Source organism: Typopeltis vanoorti, chromosome 7 (genome assembly GCF_054136105.1).
Source record: "Typopeltis vanoorti isolate ZY-2024b chromosome 7, IOZ_Tvanoo_1.0, whole genome shotgun sequence".
In the NCBI taxonomy this organism is placed as follows: Eukaryota; Metazoa; Arthropoda; class Arachnida; order Uropygi; family Thelyphonidae; genus Typopeltis; species Typopeltis vanoorti.
This window is the reverse complement of record NC_143555.1, coordinates 152,050,837-152,075,462: the sequence shown is the minus strand read 5'-3', so window position 1 is coordinate 152,075,462 and position 24,626 is coordinate 152,050,837. Positions and strand designations below refer to the sequence as shown.

Below are 24,626 nucleotides of genomic sequence, written 5' to 3'. Positions count from 1 at the left end.
TCAGTATTGCAGCAATCCTCTGGGTTACCTTCACCACCTTTACAATGTGCTCCCTGAATTTCAGTATTCTATCAATCATCACCTCCAGATCTCGTCTCCCCTACTTCCTCCAGTACAGCTCCTCCAATTGAGTATGCAGCCTCATATCACTGTATCCCAAACTTCAAGACTTTCACATTCTGCTGCATTAAACCGACACCTCCCATTCATTTACCAATCTGTCTAGTTTATTCAAGTCCTCTTGCAGGGCTGCCACATTCACACTATTACTAATAACCTTTCCAAGCTTCACATCATCTGCAAACAACTGAATATCCCCTTGCAATCCATTGACAATGTCATTGATATAATAGTTAAACAATATACAGGTCCCAGTACTGAGCCCTGTGGAATCCCACTTGTAACCTTCTGCCTCCTTGATACTGCCCCACCATACACAACTCTCTGATACCTATCAGACAGCTAATCCTGAATCCAGTTGACTAACCCAACATCTTGTAATGTTGGGTTAGTCAACTGGATTAGTCAACAATCCATGTGATGCAACTTAAATATTAGCTTATCATGTGGCATCCTGTCAAATGCCTTTGTAAAATCAAAAAAAAAGGCAGTATATGCCTTCCCCTCATCAACTGCTCCTGTCACTTCATTATAAAAGGCAATCATGTTACTAAAGCAAGACCTGCCCAATGCTGTATATGGTCCCTAACTAATTTCTCTTAACAACTATTGATGAAACACACTCCTACTGGCCAAATAGCTTAAACATTCCCTAGGATTTTCTTTGGATCTTAATGCCAATCTCTTCTCATATTCCAGTTTCACCTTCCTCACCATAAACTAGTCACTCTCCTGGCCTGAGTCTTATATTCTTCATGCATCTGCTCCCCACCCATCTCCTTATATCTCTTGTATAATCTCTTTTTGACCTGCAGTTTCTGTTTAATGTTGTCATTCACTTTACACCAAAATTGTGTCCTCTTCTTTACTCGTGGAATACAGTTTACTATTGCTGCTAACAAATATTCCTTCACAATTTCCCAAGCACTAATGATATCCTGGCCTTCCAATTCTGCCCTCCATGGAACTACCCCAGTTGATATCTAAGACTATTATAATCACCTGCCTTATAATTCTACATATGTTCCCTTTTCTTTGATACTCCTGCATGTCTATTCATCTTCAAAGTCAAAACCACATGGTCACTCTCTTCAACTCGGGGGGGGGATGTCATCTCAGTTATTATGATTCAGCTCTTTTGATGCTATGACTAAATCCCAAACTCTCGAACCTCTCGTTCCCTCTATTATATTTATTATCCTCTTCATATTTTGTTCAGTTTTTGCACTACTGTTAACCATTTTATATTTGTTAGATTCATAAGCTTTGTTATACTTCCTCTTTCCTCATAATTGCATAAATAAAGTTATTCATATGTAATAAAAAAAATAATAAAAATTTTGTAGAGCAACCAAAACTTTGCTGCACCAAAATTGAAATAATACTAAAGGATGCACTGATAAAACCATCAGTGTGATATGGTAAATAACTATGGTGTTAGATCTTGAATGATGGCTCTATCAAGAATAGAACTGCCCCATTCTAGATTTAACAAGAGAACAATATCAAGCAAAAGTACACTTGTACTCTTGGCAAAACAGACATAACATGTGAAGATGCAGATATTAACTTTGCTTAAAAAGGAATTAAAATATAAAAGAAGAGGTTGAATCTTAAATTAAAATGAAATCGAAGGAGGAAATGAATATTAAATTGTACTATGTTTAAGGTTATTGTCTAAAATAGATGGAATCTTAATTTGTCAAAAAACATCATCATCAAATTCCTGCAATACCCACAAGGGTTGTACAGGATATGATAGTACTACATGAAAAAATTATATCTTTACTAACTTCCTATCTACAATTTTCCTCCAAATCAGTCTGTTACTTGTCAAGACTCCAACATTATCAGATCTTATATTTCTGTCGTCTAAGGCACTTTGTACCGTATCAATCCACCTATATCTTGGTCTTCCTCTGGATCGTTTTGCTGCCAACCTGGCAGAGAACACTTGTTTTGCTAATCTTTCCCAGCCCATTCTGTTTAGGTGACCATACCACCTGAGATTAGCTCTGCACACGCATTCCTGGGTGCAGACAATGTCAAGTTCTTTCCTAATATCTTCATTTTTAATATGATATTGCCATTGATGCCATCTGTTCACGCCTATAATCTTTCTCAGGACTCTCACATCTGTGGTCTCTAGTCTTTGTCAAGTGTTTTACTTCTGACCCAGCTCTCAGATCCATAAGTTAAAACCGGTTTGAACACTGTCTTGCATACAGCTAATTTAGTGTTCCGACTAATTTCTCTCTTATGCCATATGAATTTATTCAATTGACTTCCCACCATACCAGCTTTACTGATTCTGTTGTCTATTTCTATATTTAATTTACCATCTTCAGTAAAAATAGTGCCTAAGTAGCTGAAATGTTTTACTTGTTCCACAGGTTCTCCATTCACAACACAGTTGACATTTTCAATGATTCTGCCTATTTTCATTGTCTTCGTCTTTTTATTGCTGACCTTCATACCATATCTATTACAACAGCTATTCAATTTATTCAGAGAATCTTGCAGACTTGTAGCGGAGTTATTTAGAAGTATAACATCATCCGCATAAAGCAAAGAGCTGACATTAACATCTCCAATTTTGATATCATGTTTAATACCACTTTCCTTCATAATGTGATCCATATAGATAATGAATAACAGAGGAGATAATGTACATCCTTGTCTCACACCAGATTTAACATTAAACCATTTTCCTGTACTTCCTTCAATTCTAACTGCTGACTTACAACTCAAATAAAGACTAAGTATTGCTTGATATAATGCCCCATTGACACCATATAACTGCAGCATATTGAATAGCTTCTCTCTTGGCACCTTATCATATGCCTTTTCCAAATCGACAAAGCTTAAATACAGATCTTTGTTATATTCCCATGCTTTCTCGACCATTTGTCGTAAAGTGAAGATCTGATCCTGACAGCCTCTGTTTGGCCTGAATCCAGCTTGTTCTTCACGAAGCTTTTCTTCCACAATTCTTCTCAACCGTTTCTCAAGTATACTTGCATAGATTTTGCCAGGAATACTCAGTAGGGAAATACCTCTGTAATTCTCACATTCAGTTTTATTTCCCTTTTTATATATGGGTAATATGAGAGCTCTACTCCAATCATCGGGAATTCGTCCCTCTGTCCAGGCTTTCTGAACTATGCAGTGCAGCCACTGTAAGACACTTATACCACCATACTTCAGCATTTCTGGTCGAATATCATCTACTCGTGCTGCCTTTCCACATTTCAAGCCTTTGATGGCTTTTTCTACTCCAAGTATGGATATGTATTCCTGCCTGCATGCCTGGTCAGTGGTTTTTACCACTGTACTATCATCACTGCTTGTTTCATTTAGCAGTTTTTCAAAGTAATTACTCCATACTTCAAGGATATCTTTTATTCCAGTTTTTATGTCACCTTTATCATCTCTAACTCCTTTTACAGCACTCTTTCCTCCATTCCTAAGCTTCTTCAACAACTGCCAGAATATTTTGCCACCTTCTTGATATCTATTTTCTATATTCTTGCCAAAGTCCTCCCATGACTTTTGTTTAGCTAGTTTTACACAGTGTTTAGCATTCCTGCATTTGTCTCTGTATTCTCTAAGAGCACAAGCTGACTTATTTGACAGGAACTTTTGATATGCTTTCTTCTTTTCCTTCACTGCCTCTTTAACTTCCTGTGTCCACCATGGAGTTCTGATTTTTCTATCCTTGCAGACAACCTCACCACATGCCTCTCTGACTGAATCAATCAGTGTTTTCTTGAAGGCTTGCCACTGAATCTCCAAGGTTTGGTTCCTGTTCTCAAACTCTTTCATTTTTTCTTCAATAATCTTTTTGTATTTTAGTCTACAGTTCACATCTGAGAACTGCTCAACTTTTATTCACTTTAAAACTTTCTTACATGTTATTCTTTTCAATATGAAATTCAATTTTATCCTGCTCAAGACTAAATAGTGATCACTTCCAATTTCAAATCCTCTGTACACTCTGGTGTCCTGCACCAGGGAGAAAACATCACTATCAACAATAACATAGTCAATGAGACTTTTCTTATTCCTAGCCTCTTCTCTCCATGTAAATTTGTGCACATTTTTATGTTGGAACATGGTGTTAGTAATAACCAGTCCATATCCTGAGCAGAAATCCAACAGATATTTACCATTATTATTAGCTTTGCTCATTTCTCCAAATTTTCCCAAAATATTTTTGTATGTCTCACAATCATTTCCTATTCTGCTATTTAGATCCCCAACAAGGACCAAGTTTTCATTTTTCATTGTGTCAGTTGCTTTTTCTAAAGCCTCAAAAAATTCCTCCACTTTTCTACCTTAGTAGAAACTTCTGTGGGACCATAGGCACAAATAAGTCTCATTGTCCAGTTCCCCATTCTCATATTTGCCCACATTACTCTACTTGAGACTGACTGCCATTCAAGAAGTTTAGCCTCGTATTTTGTGTTGAATACTACGGCTACTCCTTCTTTTCCTTGATTGTCATTGCCTGAATATAACATTTTGTATTTATTGCTCAGAAAGATCTCACCAGTTTTTGTCTTTTTTGTTTCAGTCACCCATATTATGTCGATCTGGTACTTATCTAATTCCTCAGCTAGCTCCATTTCTTTGCCATTCAGGCTTCTTACGTTGATGGTACCAATCTTTAACTCTGGTGATGTTGAGTTGGGATTTGTTTTCAGATTTGTTCCAGTAGCTGACTTTTCGCTGTTGGCCCTGGTTCCCTGGCGAAAATAACGGGGGCCTTGTTTAACCGGGCAACGCCCCAGCCGGCATGAAATTTTGTCATGTTGAACCATCATTTTTTATTTTGGTTTAACCAATAAGAATACAATTTGGTTGGCTAAATCCCAAATTGCCAGCCCATCCTCGTTCGTTCAGTATCCAAGTAGATACCCAACAGGGTGCCACCACGAGAAGGTGAGGATTGGACATTAGGTCAGAAGCCCTGGTCGGTTCTCCGCATTCCTTAAAGGCTATGTGGAGGTCTCCTCTCAGTTATACAGCTTTGACCCTTAAGCACCCCGTCAAAAAACATCAATGTTAAAATATGCCATGTATAAAGTCGTGTATTCGTGCGAAAGAAAGTTCAAAGGTTGCAGTTTGAGCACCAAAGATGACATAATGAGCGATGAGTAGGCATTCGTGTTCCCCCCAAAAAAACGATGCGCGTACAGCAAGGAGGTGATGTCACTCAGTGACAGCAAATGGGAGTGTTGTAGACAAGTTTGGAGTGCGGAAAGAGGGCGCTATAATGGGGTTTAAAACGGATTCACATCGTTGAGAGGAACCTTTTTTGCTTCCTTTTACGTTTTTCTCCTGGTTATTGTGGTGTTCCCCGGTTGTGTGTGTCCTCCTCGTGGGTCTCCTGCTCGAAGTACTCGACAAGACGTGTGAAGACCGCAAAGTGGAAGCGGGTTTCCCGTTGCTGAGCGACATGAATTGAAGAAAATATAGCACGAGATGACGGCAGTGTTCGCGTTTTAGACCATCGGTGTTGATCTAACTGATGAGAAAGCAGCAAAGGATTCCTTTGATGATGTGAGGGCCTTTTTTGACTACATAGAAGAGCTTAGGAAGATTGGGTGATGGAGTGACTTCCAGCTGCTTATTCTGCTTTGCAGTAAAGTAGTTGGAAGAGCAAAGAGTTTCTTTTACTCCTCGCCATTCCTAAGAGAGACTTTGGATTACCGGAGGTTTAGGGAAATCCTCATTTCCCAGTTTTCAAGGGTGAAAAGTGTGGGACCCAGCCTCTGGAAGCTCCAAAAGATAGTGCAAAAGGAAGGAGAATGTGCCTCTGACTTTCACAACAGGCTGCTCTCATTTGCTAGTACTATAAATGTGCCCGACAAGGAGAAAGATCACTTGGAATGGGCCATATTGCAGCATTTTAGAGCTGGCCTCTAAGGCCAGAACTGAGGGAAACAACATTCGGGAAGGGGATAACTACTCTGAGGGATTGTTTTAAGGCTGCATAACGAGCGATGAGTAGGCATTCGTGTTCCCCCCAAAAAAACGATGCGCGTACAGCAAGGAGGTGATGTCACTCAGTGACAGCAAATGGGAGTGTTGTAGACAAGTTTGGAGTGCGGAAAGAGGGCGCTATAATGGGGTTTAAAACGGATTCACATCGTTGAGAGGAACCTTTTTTGCTTCCTTTTACGTTTTTCTGTAAAAGAAAGGGAACAACTGCTTGGGGATATTTGTCCTGCAGCTGTAGCAAGCCCATGATCAAGGAAAGTACAGATGTGAGTAGAAATTCAAACTCAGCAAGGGAGGGAATGGATAGGAAGGAGAAACAGAAGGTGCAGGGAGGTAATGGAGGAAATAAGACTGAGTCAATCTGTAGTGTTGCTGCCTGTGAATTTAGCGAAATTCGCTCCTTATCAGACAGACGGTAGAGAAGTTTCAACAGCTGCTTATAAAATGTCTTGACTCAGTGATTGATCAATTGATGTTGGAATCTCCCAAAGAATCATGAATCTCTTTCCTCCCAAGAATAGGGGATAACAAACATAATTCAGAGAGAGGTAGAAAGATTGCAACAGCCTATGTTAGAAAGAATGGACACAATGATGAGAAAGTTGACTGAGCTGTCTGCCAGGTGTGAAAATAAGTCTCCTTTGTCCCTGGATGGAGAAAGTAGAAGAGGCTACCGTAGAGAACCTCCTAAGTGCTACAACTGCAACAAGTTGGGGCATATTGCCCGAGACTGCTTTGTATCACCAGGAAACTCAAGAGCAAGGTATCAGCCTGAAGCGACTTCCCACTTTTGTGCTAGACAACCTGATAGGAATGGGCAGCAAGGCAAAGGACGGTTGCCTGAGATGGCAGTAAGTGGAAGAATTTGCGGGAAGGATCTCAAAGCACTCCTTGACACCGGTTCCCAAGTTTCCACTATTTCTGAGGAATGTCTCAAGGAACTGGGGGTTTGTGTGAGTGGAAGAATCAAGAGGCTGAGAGAATCCGTCAAACTTTTAGGGATATCCCCCCCCCCCCCCCCCGCAACTCAGGCCACCAAAGCAGTAAGACTAAGAATAGGATTGTCAGCTTTTGACTTGTATGCCTGGCATAACCTCTTAATTCTGCCCAAGAACTCACTCTCTCAAGTAGTATTAATTCTACGAGAGGATTTCCTAGGGAAACAGTTTCTCATGCGATTATTCCAATAAAAGGATCAGTTTCTCTGGGAAAGAAAATACTAAGGCAGGGGTCGGGAACCTTTTTGAATCAAAGAGCCATTCCAACAAAAAAAATAATTGAAACAAAATTTTGGGAGCTGCAACTTCAATTCGATTTTTCCTGGTGACCCAAAGTTGCAGTTAGTTCAAACTTAGATAAATGTGTTTTTAATTCACTACTTCTAGATATCAAATACCACTTTATGTTTGTATATAAATTTTTTATATGTTCAATAAATAAAACAACATTAAGTTTGATTAAGTTTTTAATCACAAAACATGTTTAAGTAAGCATAATATTGCAAAAAAGTCAGAATTTGTATTGCAAAAAAAAATTAGTCCAAACAAAAATACATTATGCATTTTAATAGATATTTGATTATTTTAATTTAAAATTCACCAATGAGACTTTTGATTTTGCATCTTCTCAGCCAATTTACTTAAATCTGGATTGTATGTCGTGAACTTTAATGGTAAATCAGCTTTCAAACTTTCATCAGTCAATTTGTTCCTATACTTATTTTTAATGTAATTCATCGAAGAGAAAAATTGTTCGCAATTGTACGTTGAACCGAAAAGAGTCAAAACCCCAAAAGCAAGTCGCCTGGCATTTGAATAATTAGTTGGGAAAGAATTCCAACATTTAAATATAATTTCCTGTGATGTTTGTTCCATAGTTTCCTCATTTTCTTCAATTTGTGCTACCATTTCCTGAAGTTTTTACACACATGCTTTTATTCTGAATTTCCAGAAGCTCCATTTGTAGTTCTGCAATTGATATTCTGGGAAAAGCTTCAATATCTATGAATTTTAAATTGCAATTTAACAGATGTAATATTAATTTCATCATCTCCTAATGTTTTTAAAAATCTTGAAATCTGCTTGTAAATGAATCTAAAATTACAGTAATCATTTCAGCGAATATTTTGCAATAAACTTTTACTTGATTTAAATTCAATCTATAATTTTTTAGATTTTCAAAATATATAGATTTTTCTTCAGTAACATCTTCGAAAAACACTCTTAGTTTCTGTTCAAAGGTAAGGACTTCCTCTAATAATTGTAAGGCTGTGTTTCCCTTTCCTTGCAACTTCAAATTTAGCTTATTAAAAGGTTCTGTCATATCAAGCAAAAAACAAAAATTTTGTATCCATTCGAGATTACTGACAAGTTCCACCTGATTTACGTTATAATTTTTAGCGGTTAAGAAAACTATTACTTCTTTTAAGCGTTGAAAAAACGTTTTAATGCTTTTCCTCTTGTAAATGTCACTAAATCTTTGTTGACTACCTAGTTCCTCTAAAAATGTGTCAAAAAGTCTGTGATTCAACGTCTGAAATCAGATGAAATTGATCATTGGCACAATGACATCCATCACTCTTTTTAGTTGTGGTAATAATCCCAAAGAATTTGCAACTAAAGCTTCTTGATGCAAAATGCATGCAATGAAATGAAATAACTCCATGTGGAATATGAGTGGAGAATAATTTACAAACCCCTTATTTTTCGTAATCATAGAAGGCACGCCATCGGTCGCAATGCATACTATATTATTTATATTTTTATTCTGTAAACTTGTTAGAAGGTTTTCTGAAATATCTTGACCTGTAGTGTGTCCTTTAAGTGTTAGCAGATTTAGAAGTTCTTCTCGAATACCGGAAGATGTGATATATTTAACCATCACGCAGCATTGTGCCATATCGGAAATATCATTTGATTCATCAACCGCAATAGATATAAAATCGGCAGAATTAATATCCATAATTTGCATATTTGAAACTTCTGCAGAAATTGTTACAATCCGTTCCTTGCCCGTTCTAGATGACAGGGGTAAATATTTAATTTTTTTACGTATCTCGTCCTTATTTTTCATATCCTTAAATAGAATTTCAGAGACATTATACATGCAATTTTTTAGAAATTCAATATCGGTAAAAGGTTTTCCCACTTTTGCTATTTCAAGGGATAACAAAAAAACTTGCTTCAGTAGTATTCGACCAAGATTTTGTCAAAGTTGACAAATTTCTTTGCTGAAGCAATGTTTTCTTTTGTAATTCTTCAATAGCTTTTTTTCTATTTTCACCCTTAGGATATTTTTTACTGAAGTCAAAATGTTTGAAATTATTACCTAACTTTACTTGTATTTTAGTATTAACCTTGATTTGCTTGATTATGTGTTGTTTAAATTGTAATGTTCTTAGATAATTAATAAATATGTTTTCCCATGTATACCTGAGTTTGTCTGAGTAGGAGATAGAATTTTACCACTCACGAAAATATCGAACCTATGCTTAGGGGAAAAGGGGAAATTTAAAATTGTCAAGGCCATGACTGTATACTGAGAACTCATTTGCCAAATAGTAAGATAAATGGAGCGTATTATCATTGACAAAGCTGTGGACAGGATTAGTGGTGACTGAGAGTAGGTCATAAATGTATATAAAAAGAGCATAAGCGATAGACTAAATCCCTGAAGCAATCCAGCATGGATGACAAAGTTCAAAGGGAAAGAGCAAGTCATCCAATGACATATAGACATAATGACAGGGAGAAAGCTTGCTAACCAATACAGAGAATGGCAGGTAGATCAAAGGATAATTTGTTTTACAGGCTTCAATGCCAAACATTTGACAGCCCTGGAAATGTTAATAGTGACTGATATTAGGCTAAAGTCAGAGAGGAACTAGATTGGTAGAATCTATACTATGGTTGCTGATCAACTGGCATGTTTAGGTAGTGGTGACTTTCTCCGTTATTTTGGAGAGGAGTGAGGTGATGGAAAATGGTGTGTAGTTGGACAGATTTTTTTTATTATTTTTTTTAATAGGTTCAATATATGCTTACTTCTATGCAGTGGGATAAATGCCAGCTAAGTATAGAAGATTACAGAGGCAAAAAAAGAACAGGGTTTAACTCTGAAGCACAGTTTGAGTACAACTAGAGAGAGATGCTATCAAGATCAGAAGATTTTGTGTTGAAGTTGTTCAAAGTATTTTTCTTGATGAAAATCCACAGGAAGTAACCTTGTTTTATTGTATGACAGGAGATGATTTACTTTATTCATATACTGCAGCAGTTGGAGGAAAGGAGTGATGCCAGGTCAGCTTTAAGTACTGTAACAGTGGTTCTGGATAAGAGAGAGATGGAAGCACAAGTGAGCAGAAGTTGCATCTGCTCTTTTTTGACTAATTGACTAAGATTTGCAAAAAAGCATACTTATACTCTGCACACAAATTTTGGATACATATCATTTTTCATGCACTCACTCACTTTCCATTTTCGTCTGCATACAGTACATCTTTTAACTTGAATTCAACAGTGGAACTTGCTTTCTTCTTACACATAATTAGTTCACTCACTCACTTTGGTACAGATATTACATAGTGAGGGACAGGACAAGTAAATAAGCTATGTAGGAGGAACTGTGAAAATGTAATAAAAATGCATGGTGTTCTGTTTTCTTTAAAATATGAGCATTAAGCTCATATTTATATATAAAAAAAAAAAAAAAAATAAAAAACCATGCTCTCTCAAATTGTAACAATTTTTAAATCACACGACACATTTACTTTAGGTTTTCTGATCTAAATCTCAGAAATAGCAATTTTTCTTATTTATTTACTATTAAATGAGCCTGTGTAGCTCAGTAGATGTGGCATTTGACCACATGAATGAAGACTTGGTGTTTCGAATCTAGTCCACAACTAGAGGAAATTTTTCTAAGCCTTTTTTTGACCGGTTCCTGAGTTAGTCAATCTCTGGCACGGGCAAGCGGGTTTTTTCTCCCAGAAACTCAGGTTTTTCGTCCGGTAAACTGAAGAAAATTGACCGTAGAACCCACACTATTTCAGACATTAAATATATATATTAGGGTTAAGGACCACGAGATGGCAACACTTGTTGAGCCACCTCTTCACTGCATGCCGCTTAATTACTGATAGCCTTGGGCTAGCTATCTCTGATTGGGTAGCAGTGGAGATTGAACTGCGCACTCAGTCTCCATAAATTAGATAGGGCTAAAAGCGATCGACGTGGATATGAAGCATAAATTATTCAATTTCATCCATATGGCTATTGGGTGGTTAATTGTTAAATCTGGACATTTTTGTCAATGGAAGAATGCCAGTATTAGCCACATGGAAACAAACACTAAAGAAACTATTTATTAATTCTAGTAATCTGTTGATATAAAACCAAACCACAGAAGTCTAAGATACGATTGGACATTTTCAAAATAATAAATATTTCAGTTTGTATAATGGAAACTTCTTTTTATACCTAAATGGCTTGAGGTTCTGAAGTTCTAAAAGCATGTATTATAAAGGAGAAATGTTGTAGTTTCATTCATGTAACCAAGTATTAAAATAAGGTGATATATGTTATGAATTGCACTTTTAAACAAGAAGTACTCTGCAGTCTTTAAATGCTCATTCTTTTTAATAAAAATGGTAAATGGATTATTCACAAGAACTTTAATACGTTACTTTCTGGTGATCAATTTAATTTTTTAATAAGAATGTAAACCATACTTACACATTAAAAATAAAAAATAAATAAATAAACTAAACTGTCATTGATGCAAAAAATACAGATATACTGAATTGTACGGTACTGCACTGCACAAGTTACAGTAACTCTTGAAAGAATAACTTTTAGGACTGATGCATTTCTTGAAACTAAGCAGGAACACATTCAAGAGTTTCAATATATCTGTTAATGAAATTTTTAGATTATGTGAATTTTTATAATATTTAATATGGTGGTCTTTTATAATGGAAACTTCTTTTTATACCTGAATGGCTAATCTATATAATGGATAATTTATACCTAAATGAAAAATAATAATCACTTATTCCTAGTCTTTTAATACATTTTAAATCATGCAAAAAAAAAAACATACGATGCTCCATAAAAACACAAGTAATCGTGAAAAATAATGTGCACTCTTATTAAGGGCCTAAGCAATCCAAAAAAAATGTTACCAAGGGTTTTTTTGTCACTTGAAGAAATAATCTTGGGGAAAAATTTCCTTTTGTTTTCAAAATAAAATAAAAAATCACAATAAATAATTTAAAAAACCATCCATATATAATCCAAAACTGAGAGTTCAAATGGTCTTCACTTCCTATTGAACTATGCCTGTAAGGAGAGAAGAGAGAGAGAACTTTAATTCAATCAAATTATAAAACCATCTCAGGCACAATTTATGGTGACCTGCAGCTGAGAGCACAACAATTTAGAATTTAAAAAAATAAAAACAGAGGTGCTTGCATGTTCCAAGAAGACAAGATACAGGAGTTTCCCACTTTACAGCATCTATTATCCTGGACCTTGAGAGACCATCATGCTTTTCTCCAACCAAAACTATCAACCTGAATAACCCTGTGAAATTAAGAGCAATTTGTTTAATTAAGAATATGACATATGTTACATGTCCAACCCATAATGCATATATATATAAAGGTTGACTTGACTACACTGTCTCCATTTGTAATAAAATAAATTTTTTTTCCTAACCTTAGGCCATTCACCATTATAGGAATTTAGCCTCTATTATGTGACATAGCAGAATATCCATCCAAAGAATGAGACCTATAAATGCAGTCTATATAAATTTATTACAGAGAGCATGTTCACATTAAATTACACCTTAATGTCTTCAGCCGAAATAAATGTATATTTATTTCAGCTGAAGTTCCAGCTGTAAACACCAAAGCTGTTTATCCTTCTTGTTTATCATAATAATTAAACAAGAAGACTCATGCTAAGACTGAAAATAATAATCACTTATTTAGGAATCTGTTCCTGAATAAAGATGTCATGCAAAGACAATAAAATCACTTCACTGGAACTCCTGTATAAAATAATTCAAAGCAAAATTTTCAGCCAAATTTCTTGAGTATCTTTGGTGTTCATGCTAAAAAGATTACATGCAAGTGGAATATATGCATAAAAAAATAAATGTTACAGTGATGGTGTGCATGTTGCAAAACACGAAGAGAGTTCAGTCAACATTACCATTAGTCTAAAAGGAATAAAGTAGACAGACAGTTCTACATTAAAAAGAATTATAAACCCTTCAAAATTGGAAGCAGTTAAGGACAGTCACATTAGGTTTGGTAGTAGAGATTATTTTAGTCTTTATAATAGAAAATGGCTTTTATGTAGAACTTCAGATTTTTTTCCCACTTGACCCAGTATTTTGAAAAAAAAAAGATTTGTTCAACTCTCAAGATTTCTTCAATATAAGGATACAACAGCAATCATACCTTAGAAGAATTACACAAGATACCAGGAGGCAGACACCAAGTATTGCACAGCATGAGATATCTTCTGGACAGATGGTGCAGCAGAATAAAACTAAAGACATTTTCTATGTATAAAGATTCTCCACTTTATTATTATTATTGTGATACTTCCAAAAAGTCATTCCAGGAGGGCACTCCAAACCACATAATCAACCTTCTACACTACATAATCCTCACCTGCATACTATATCACTATCCACCATGTACTGCCCAATAACAGTATTTTTACCTATTAATTTTGCATGTTTATTCTCTAGTTGATTTGCTTGTATGCAGAATGTAAATCCTGAGTTTCCAGGAGAGAAACTCTGCTACTTTCATGAGATTGGATAACTCACCTTCAGTTTAAAAAAAATGTCTGGATAAAATTTCTATTGTCTAAGGATCAAACTCAGTTAATTTCCAACTGAAGGGTGCAATTGTCTTTAACCATTATTATTATTATTATTATTCAGGCCTCCATGGAGTCAAAAGACTCATCGTGGGAGGTCCTTCCTAAGAAACACAAAGTCTATCAAGACTCATAGAGGGGAGGTCCCCCTAAGAAACACAAAGTCTATCATACCACTCCTTGAACTCATTGACTGTCCTCGCTCTCACCACTCCATCAGGCAATGCATTCCATGGTTCAACCACCCTCCATGCAAAGAAACCACTCCTCACTCTCTTGCTCACAGTTTCTTTTCATAACTTCCAGGGATGGCCTCTTGTCATCACTCCTTCCTGCTGTTCAACCAAGTGAAAGAACTCCCCAGTGTCAACCCTGTAACCATCTCTTGCTACAGAGGAATTACAATTTTATTAAATACTGCACACATAGTTGTAATTTTTTTGTTCAAAACTAATCCCTTTATTCCTTTTGAACTTTAATGGTAATACTGATTGCACTCTCCTCCTACTTTGATAAATGTACATCATTACTGTAATGTTTATTACAGTAATGATGTACATTATTACTGTATATTACTTCAGCTAAAAATTCTACTCTGAATTAAAAAAAAAAAATTTTTAAAATGCATAAGTGTTCTATAGAAGTAATTTTAGTACTCTTATTGGAGAATTAAATTAATAAATAAATTTATCATTTAAGAACAGTGAATAACTAACTGTACAAAAGAAAGGAATTATTTATCATGCACATGCTGGTGAATAAACATAAGTGAATATCACAAGCAGTTTCAGTTTGATCTTTGTAGAAAATAATAATATTTTCATATAGGTTACTACAATTACAATTTATTCATTACATTTAGTAATGTCAAGACAACAAAAACAAAGGGCAGGAGGAAAGTGCCTTATATAAGTTTGCATGTTATGTGGGATAGATTGGGGAAAAAAAGACTAAATAAATCTATTAAATTTTATACAGGCTGTCCCTTTTGAATCAAAAAGATCAGACCAGGAGAGTACCTTAATTTTAAAACTTCACTAATAAGCATTTCTGAACCAACATCATTAGAATGTTTGGTTACAATCAACAATTTCAATAATACTTCTGTGGTTAACGACAACTTGTAGTGCTAAATTAAGAATTTCAAATTAGTAATGAAAAAAATCACAACTACTAATTATTTCACAATATTATACATTTGGTCAGAATGTGGATTAATCCTTCAATCGAAATACTACAGAAGTCAAACTTCACTCCAATACTATGGAATCATTCATATCACACCAATTTTATCACTGCTCTACTAGTAGTTGCATTACAATCAGGTATTACTGTATTAATTTATATTTGATAACTAATATTTAAGGAATTGACAGCATATACTAGAAATATAGATTAAATAAACTTTAATTTATACTTTCCGATATTTCGGCGAACGTCACGTTGCCATCTTCTTGGGAACTTACTACTAAGACACGTGCACACAAGTACTAATAACAGCAAATGAGACTAAAGCTAGGAAGCTAGCGTTTTCCTAAAGTCCTGATGGTGCCCCCTGGTGGGCTATATTGGTAGTTCTTGGCCTTTGGGCTGAAGTTCTTCTGATAAACGTTTCCCAAATTTGGGGCAGTCTCATGCATCCAAATTTGTTGAGGTTTGGCATGTTCCTAAGGGCCGAGGCTGATTCCATGAATAGTCTTTCATACTTGAACTTGCTGCGGTGTATTACTGTGGCTTTCTTCCATCTTATTCTGTGGCGAGTATCCAGAGCGTGGTCTGCAAGCCCAGAGTGGCTGTACTGGTGAAATCGGATGTAATCCTTGTGTTCTGAGATTCTGATATTTGCTGTCCTGCCTGTTTGGCCAAAGTAGGACAGTTTACAGCTGCAAGGGACCTGGTATACACCAGGTAGGTCTAGGGGGAGTGGTTGGTCTTTGGTGGAACGGATAAGGGATGCCAGTTTTCTATGTGGTCTGTAACAAGTGGTCAAGTCATGTTTTTTTAGGATTTTATTGATTTTTTCCGAGGTGCCTCGGATGTAGGGAATGGTGATGGATTTAGAGTAATCTTTATTGTGAAGGGGAGGGGGTGGTGGGTTGTGGATAACTGGGTTAAGTATTTTTTGGATTTTTTGGAGGGGGTAGCCGTTGGCTGAGAAAGTGTCACGGATGTGTTTAACCAGCGTATAAGCCTCTCAACAAGAATAATGATCATCCACGGAGATCTCTTCGCACGCAAGGCACGCCATTACGGCAAACTGAAGCTGAAATTATCCAGACAACTTAACCATCTGGCATTCCTAAAACGCTGCCGGGATAATCATGTCATCCCGAACTGTGTGAAATTTAAACACCGCTTCATCTCACAGAAAGCTCTCCGTATTTACAACCGCGCTAGCCAGGCATTACTTCGGGAGCAAATTACCGCTACACGCAGTTCCCTAGCCAACAAAAACAGAGCTATTTCAACGCTAGAAAATGAGCTTTCACTTACGCTGAATCACGAGCTTTGGTCGATCCTACATGACGTCTCGTGTACGGCAGCTAAAAAAGAATTTGAACGAGTACAGAGCCGACATATCAACAAGTTTGATAAATTAATAAAGAACTCGGCGTCCAAACCCAAACTGCAAACCAACACTGTTGTTAACCTTTCGTCAGCTACCTTAAAGCCAGAAGCACTCCACACTCTGTCACGTGGTCACAACTTCGCCATTGCTCCTAAGAAATTACCGGCCGAGGAATTAATGATCCAAATTGAACGCGGGATTCGCCAACTTCCAAACCACATCGCCAACGATATTAGATTGGATGTAGCCTGTGTTCTCAATAAAGCAAAACCTCCAAAATCCAACATATCCATTAGTGAATACAAGGCACTACAAGAATTGAAGAGAAACAAAAAAATAGTGATCACCAAAGCGGATAAGGGGAACGCCACTGTGGTACTCAATCTTAAAGATTACACAGGTAAGCTCAAGGCTTTATTATTAGATCGTTCCACTTACCTCCCCATTGATTACAATCCCACAACTCACAAATTAGAGAACTCCATAGGCTCCTTAAGAAGGTCACTTCTTGGCCTGTGGAGATTACCAACAGACTAAAACCCTATAACTCTAGACCCCCCCCCCCCGCATATATGGGCTCCCAAAAATACACAAAGAAAATGTGCCATTACGTCCCATAGTGGATGGCATTGATTCCCCCACTTACAAACTAGCCAAGCATTTAGCCAAAGCGCTCTCACACTATACTGGCAATACACCATCACACATAAAAAACTCAGCCCACTTCAAAGCCAGTATAGAAAACCTTACACTCCAACATAATGACATAATGGTCAGTTTTGAAGTCTCCTCCCTATTCACAAATGTCCCCCTCAAAGAAACCTTAGAGCTAATCCAAGCTAAATTTCCTCCTGATATCTCAGCCCTATTTCAGTTTACAATGAACTCAGGCTATTTCGTTTGGCAGGAAAAATTCTACAAACAGATAGAGGGGACAGCCATGGGTTCACCACTTTCCCCACCCTTGGCCAACTTCTTCATGGAGACGTTTGAAGAGAAAGCCTTAAACTCAGCCCCACAAAAACCTACCATATGGCTTCGCCACGTTGATGATGTCTTAGCTATTTGGCCATATGGCCCGGATTCACTCCTCTCTTTCCTAACACACTTAAACAACCAACACCCTAGAATCAAATTCACCCTGGAAAAAGAGGAAAACAATAACCTCCCCTTCCTAGACACACTAGTCACCCGCCAACCTGATGGAACCTTGGTTTTCTCAGTTTATAAAAAACCCACCCATACAGGCAGATACATTCACCAACAATCCCACCACCCACCCTCACAACAATATGGAGTTATTAAAACATTATTCAACAGGGCAAAAATAATCTGTTCTAATGATCAAGCCCTAACCACTGAACTAAATCACATCCATGACACTTTCTCAGCCAACGGCTACCCCCTCCAAAAAATACTTAACCCAGTTATCCACAACCCACCACCCCCTCCCCTTCACAATAAAGATTACTCTAAATCCATCACCATTCCCTACATCCGAGGCACCTCGGAAAAAATCAATAAAATCCTAAAAAAATATGACTTGACCACTTGTTACAGACCACATAGAAAACTGGCATCCCTTATCTGCTCCACCAAAGACCAACCACTCCCCCCTAGACCTACCTGGTGTATACCAGGTCCCTTGCAGCTGTAAACTGTCCTACTTTGGCCAAACAGGCAGGACAGCAAATATCAGAATCTCAGAACACAAGGATTACATCTGATTTCACCAGTACAGCCACTCAGGGCTTGCAGACCACGCTCTGAATACTCGCCACAGAATAAGATGGAAGAAAGCCACAGTAATACACCGCAGCAAGTTCAAGTATGAAAGACTATTCATGGAATCAGCCTCGGCCCTTAGGAACATGCCAAACCTCAACAAATTTGGATGCATGAGACTGCCCCAAATTTGGGAAACGTTTATCAGAAGAACTTCAGCCCAAAGGCCAAGAACTACCAATATAGCCCGCCAGGGGGCACCATCAGGACTTTAGGAAAACGCTAGCTTCAGTCTCATTTGCTGTTATTAGTACTTGTGTGCACGTGTCTTAGTAGTAAGTTCCCAAGAAGATGGCAACGTGACGTTCGCCGAAATATCGGAAAGTATAAATTAAAGTTTATTTAATCTATATTTCTAGTATACGCTGTCAATTCCTTAAATATTAGTTATCATGTTTAACCAGCGTATAAGCCTCTCAACAAGAACTGTATTAATTTAAAATAACTAATTAGCAGTTGTTTTAATTATATGCATGTATTTATAAAAATTAAGTGGATATTAAATCCAGCATTATTTCAAAGCTGAATACAGAAACTATAATAAAAGTTTCTTATGAAATTTGACCAGAGAGCTTACAGAAACACATTCGCCGGCATTCACAAGTTGCCCTAGCAGGACCTAATAGGTGACACGATTGCTATCAAGGGTCTGTATATATTCGCCTCTTATTGGTCCATTTTGATAAGGTTTCACTGGCCTGACAGCTGTTTCGAACTTATTGATTCATCCTTAGAGACCAGGCAGAAACATTAAAAGAGCAAAAACTTTCTTGCAATATTAAGGAACTTGAAACTTCGGAGAGGTGTATTTTCCATAAGCGAACTCTCGGTCGGTGCATTAAAGTATTTACTAAAAAGAGCCAAAAGGCTTCAATTCGGTAATGCAAAATTTATAAAAATTAAGTGGATATTAAATCCAGCATTATTTCAAAGCCGAATACAGAAACTATAAAAGTTTCTTATGAAATTTAAGCAGAGAGCTTACAGAAATACATTTGCCAGCATTCATGAGTTGCTCTAGCCGGACCTAATAGGTGATGCGATTGCTATCAAGTGTCCATATATTCGCCTCTTATTGGTCCATTTTGATAAGGTTTCACTGGCCTGACAGCTGTTTCAAACTTATTGGTTCATTCTCAGAGGCCAGGCAGAAACCTTAAAAGAGCAAAAACTCTCTTGCAATATTAAGGAACTTGAAACGTCAGAGAGGAGTATTTTCCATAAGCGAACTCGTGGTCGGTGCATGAAAGTATTTACTAAAAAGAGTCAAAAGGCTTCAGTTCGGCAATGCAAAATTTATAAAAATTAAGTGGATATTAAATACAGCATTATTTCAAAGCCGAATACAGAAACTATAAAAGTTTCGTATGAAATTTGACCAGAGAGCTTACAGGAATACATTCACTGGCATTTACAAGTTGCCCTAGCTGGACCTAATTGGTGACATGACCGCCATCAAGCGTCCGTATATTCACCTCCTATTGGTCCATTTTGATAAGGCTTCACTGGCCTGATCGCTAAGTACCTAACCAATAAGTTCAAAACAGCTGTCAGGTCAGTGAAACCTTATCAAAACGGACCAATAGGAGGCGAATATATGGACTCTTGATAGCGGTTGTGTCACCAATTATGTCTGGCTAGGGCAACTCGTAAATGCCAGTGAATGTATTCCTGTAAGCTCTCTGGTCAAATTTTATACAAATAAGTTCAAAACAGCTGTCAGGTCAGTGAAACCTTATCAAAATGGACCAATAGGAGGCGAATATATGGACTCTTGATAGCAGTTGTGTCACCAATTAGGTCCGGCTAGGGCAACTCGTAAATGGCAGCAAAAGTATTCCTGTAAGCTCTCTGGTCAAATTTCATACAAAACTTTTATAGTTTCTGTATTCAGCTTTGAAATAATGCTGTATTTAATATCCACTTAATTTTTATAAATTTTGCATCACCGAACTGAAGCCTTTTGGCTCTTTATTTTAGTAAATATGTATGTATATTTACTAACAGTAACAGATTGTACATTTACAGTACTCTCACCACAGCAACCTTCTAGTGACCACAGAGATAGTTTGTTATAGTGAATTTGATTTATAAGTTGGAATTTTCAGTAATTTGTTACAGTGATATGTTATCAATCTCACCAGACACATAGCATCCTCAGCTTCCAGAAAATGGCATCCTCTTTGATGTTAATCTTTTTTTATTATTCTATTTTTAAATTATTCTGTATAATTTCCAAATCGGCCTAACTTTGGAATACTGCTCTAACATTTGGTGTGGTGTACCTAAAAACCTCTCTAAAAATTCTCGATGCTGTTCAGCAGAGAGAGAGCAGTTTGGTTGATTAATGACTCCTTTCTCTTACAGAACTCTCTTCAGTTTCTGTCATAATACAGACAGTCAATTCTGTATTATGTCTCTTCTACAGATATTTCCATGGTGGTGAACAAGCATCAATTATGTCCCCCCCATTTATGTTCAACCCACAGCAAAATCAGCAACAGCTGCCCAACATTGAACTACTGGCTCACTAAACCAGCTACTCCCAGCCATCATTCATTCTATGAAGCTTGGTTCTGTGGAGCAGCATCCCCTCCTCACGTGAAGTATTCCCCCAAAACACTTTGATCACTTTGCTTTTGATCCCAGCCCACACACAGCATTTTTTAACGAGGCTTTGCAGTCTCTCATGTGTGAGAGTGATATATAAAAATTTGTCTTGCTGTAGGAAAATATAAAGTATGCAAATCATTAATCTCTTCATTGCTAAATAGTACTGTATAATATTGAAAGTTTATTTTTCACTTGGCTAGACTATAATAAATTTAGTTTAATCCTTTATCCAAGTGTGAGCAAACAAAGTTTGCGCCTGAAAGTATCGTCAGGACTGGGGAAAGGTAGTACAACACTGGGCAACTCGTTGCAAAGGTGGAGCAAGCTTACATCACTCTCATACTTTCAGGCGCAAACTTTGTTTGCTCACACTTGGATAAAGGATTAAACTAAATTTATTACAGTACTGTATAATACATTTTTTTATTACAAGAAATAAATTTCATTTTTTTTAAAATGTCTTGTTTCTCTTACTAGCTGCTTTTCATAAAATGCATAGTGCCCACGTTCATTTTGTTTATCTGTATGCATGGCCCTGAAAATTCAGTATCCTTTCAAAAATTTGTTGAAATATCTCATTTTTGTTTCAATCAGGACACTTCTTAAGAAAATATATTTGACCAAACATTTCATATAATATAAAGTAATAACTCTGCTTTGGCTAAATGGAATCAATAATTATATTATTTAAAATAACCAATTGTCTCTTCTACTTAATTTTGGTTACAATCACAGTATTTTTATTGGCAAAAGGATTTAAATTAATAATAATAATTCGACTTTGGGGGTGAAATTTAATGAAATTAGGTATTAGGATCTCTATTAAAATTTGTCAAGTCATTCAATTTTGGATTGATTTAACCATTTTTAATGCCAAAATTAGGCAAAACAAAATTAGGTCAGCAGTATGTATACTATGTTCAAGTGTTATGATTATGAATGATCAAGAGTCATAGTAGTGACTCTTAAGCTAAATACTGTAGCAATTAACTGGTTACTCTGATTACAAGTATCATTAAACTTACTGTGCACAGGTCCATCACCAGGATTTCTCTGAGAATGAGGAAGTGGTGGAAAGGTGGTCTGTGGAATGCTCCCTACAATAATAGAATGAGGAGGTTTATAAGTTGCAGAAGTTGGATGGCAGGCAGAAAAGAGGTAATATGATAGAAATGTTTAAGTTATTAAAAGGATTTTACATGACTGGTGCAGAAAATTTTTCACTCGGCTAGACGGTGCAAAATAAAGGGTTGTCTCTGCAAAGTGAGTAACTGTAACTGGTAAAGGTTGTAAAGACCAGATTTTTCACTTGGAGAGTGGTAACATATAATAAATGAGTAGAATGAGTTGCCAGAGTCTATTGTTGATGCTGTCTTGGTGAATGCATTCAAGAAGAGGTATGATAGATACTGTGTGGATCTTCTGCAACGAGTCTTCAGACTCCAGGAGGTTCCACTTGCAATCATCATCATGATAATTCAGATGTAATGAGAGTAATTTGACCTGCTACAATTCTAATTCAAAGATGAACATTATCTATATTTGTACTTGAAAGAAAGGATCTGTTAGATCCTTTCCTTCATGGTTACATGGTGATCAGCATTCATTATATAAATTATGGAAACAACTACTGTGTGAAAATAAAATTTAAGTTTAACAAAATGCATATACAAAGAACCAAGCTACACCACAATCTACATAGTATGCTAAAGTTACATTAATTTGGTCAACCGTTAAAATTACTGGCTGACCTCTAGTGAAAAACAAAACAAACAAAAGGAAAAAAAACATTACCACATCGATACTAGAATCCTGTTATTATTATCAATGTGGTTATAAAAAATAAATTAATCTAGAGAGCAACATGCTCTCACATAATTACTCATATCAGTATATACATAGATTATTAACATCCAGCCTCCATGGAGTCAGAAGTCATTGTGTAATTAGAACAAAACAGTATGGATGGTGGCCAATAAGAACTGAAATTATTGCTTGGAGTCCTAAAATTAGAGTCAAAATGCTGGAAAACTTGAACTTAAGTGGGCTGAATGTGTGTCATCCAAATTCTTGGGATTTTTATTCTGCCATTATTGTTAAGATTAGGATGATTGATCAAAATTTCACAGCTTCAAATTTACGTTCATACCAGGTTTTTGTATGATGTAAAGAACAGGTGCTTTTCCAATCATTTGGTGTAGGGTGTAAAGGGCTTCACCAAATATGTTGTGTTATTTTTTTTTTACAGATAGGATTGTACATCCAGTTTTACATAAGGTAAGTTACAGGTGAAATGGATGTGATATACTCCAGGATGAACGAACAGGGAAAAGAGGATCCTTAGGGAAGTTGAATATGCTTTTTAATTTTATATGTGGTTTAAAAGTAACATTAAGATTATAATGGTGTAGAATTATTATTATTGTTATTAAGATAGACCTCCAGGGAGTCAGAGTTTCATCGAGGGCATACTACACACACCAGCTATCATACTTATTCTTGAATTCATTCACACTGCTTGCACTCACAACATTCAATGGCAATCGATTCCAATCATGCATCACCCTCTGCGAGAAAAATCTAGCCCTCAACACCTTCTTAGCGGCCTTCATTCTCAGCTTCAAACGATGCCCTCTCGTCCGTTTCACACCCTCCAATAAATTGAAAAATTTCATCAATTGAAGTCCTGTATGACCCTTTCAGAAGTTTGTGAGTCTCAATCATATCTCCCCTCTTTCTCCTGTTTGCTAGTGTCTGCAATCTACAAATTCTCAATCTATCTTCATAATCAGTATTCCACATCCTGATATCATTTTTAACACTCTCCTTTGTATTCTCTCCAATATATCAGAATCACAATGGAAACAGGAGACCTGACATGCACATAATAATCCAAGTGAGATCTTATAAAGGCCTCGCAAAGAGGCAAAATGACATCCTTATCTTTACATGTGAACATTCATTTCAGCATTGCATCTCCTGAGTTGTATTTGCAATCTTTGCCACACGGCCCCTGAACTCCAACTTCCTATCAATTAACACTCCAAGATCCCTAGCCTGATCAGTTTCTTCTAGCCTAATCTCACTAATATAATACGACATTGGATATCTAATCATGCCAAAGTGAATGACTTTACATTTACTCACACTGAACTGACACCCATTTTCCCATGCCCACAATTCCAGCCTATTCAAATCATTCTGTAAGTACCGCATATCAGCAACATTCCTGATTACCCTACCTATCTTTGCATCATCATCAGCAAATAGCTGTATGTCGCTTGTCAAATCCTTCCCGATATCATTAATGTACAGATTGAATGATAGTAGACCAAGCACTGATCCTTGTGGTACACCACTAGTTATTAAATCTTGCAGACTCACATCCCCTGTATGCCACTTTTTGATATCTGTCAGTCAGCCATCCTCTTATCCATGCTAATATTCTATAACCCAAACCCATTTTCACCAATTTATGCAGCAGTCTGCCATGCTGTATTTTGTCAAAAGCCTTAGCAAAATCCAAAAATATCATGGTGTATCCATTCCCCTTGTCTAGTTCAATGGTAACATTGTTATAGAATGTGAGCAAGTTGCTAAAACACGACCTTCCCTTAGTAAATACATGTTGTTCA

General features: G+C 36.7%; 1 protein-coding gene across 1 annotated transcript in view; it reads right to left on the bottom strand.

The window, feature by feature from the left end:
- Positions 1-24,626, bottom strand: part of LOC150105213 (splicing factor U2AF 50 kDa subunit-like) — a 432,010-nt gene that overhangs the window by 330,054 nt on the left and 77,330 nt on the right. Inside the window, exon 4 of the mRNA XM_090395532.1 lies at positions 22,017-22,088. Within this exon, the coding sequence (XP_090251658.1) occupies positions 22,017-22,088 (72 nt within the window). The remainder of the gene's footprint in view (positions 1-22,016; positions 22,089-24,626) is intronic.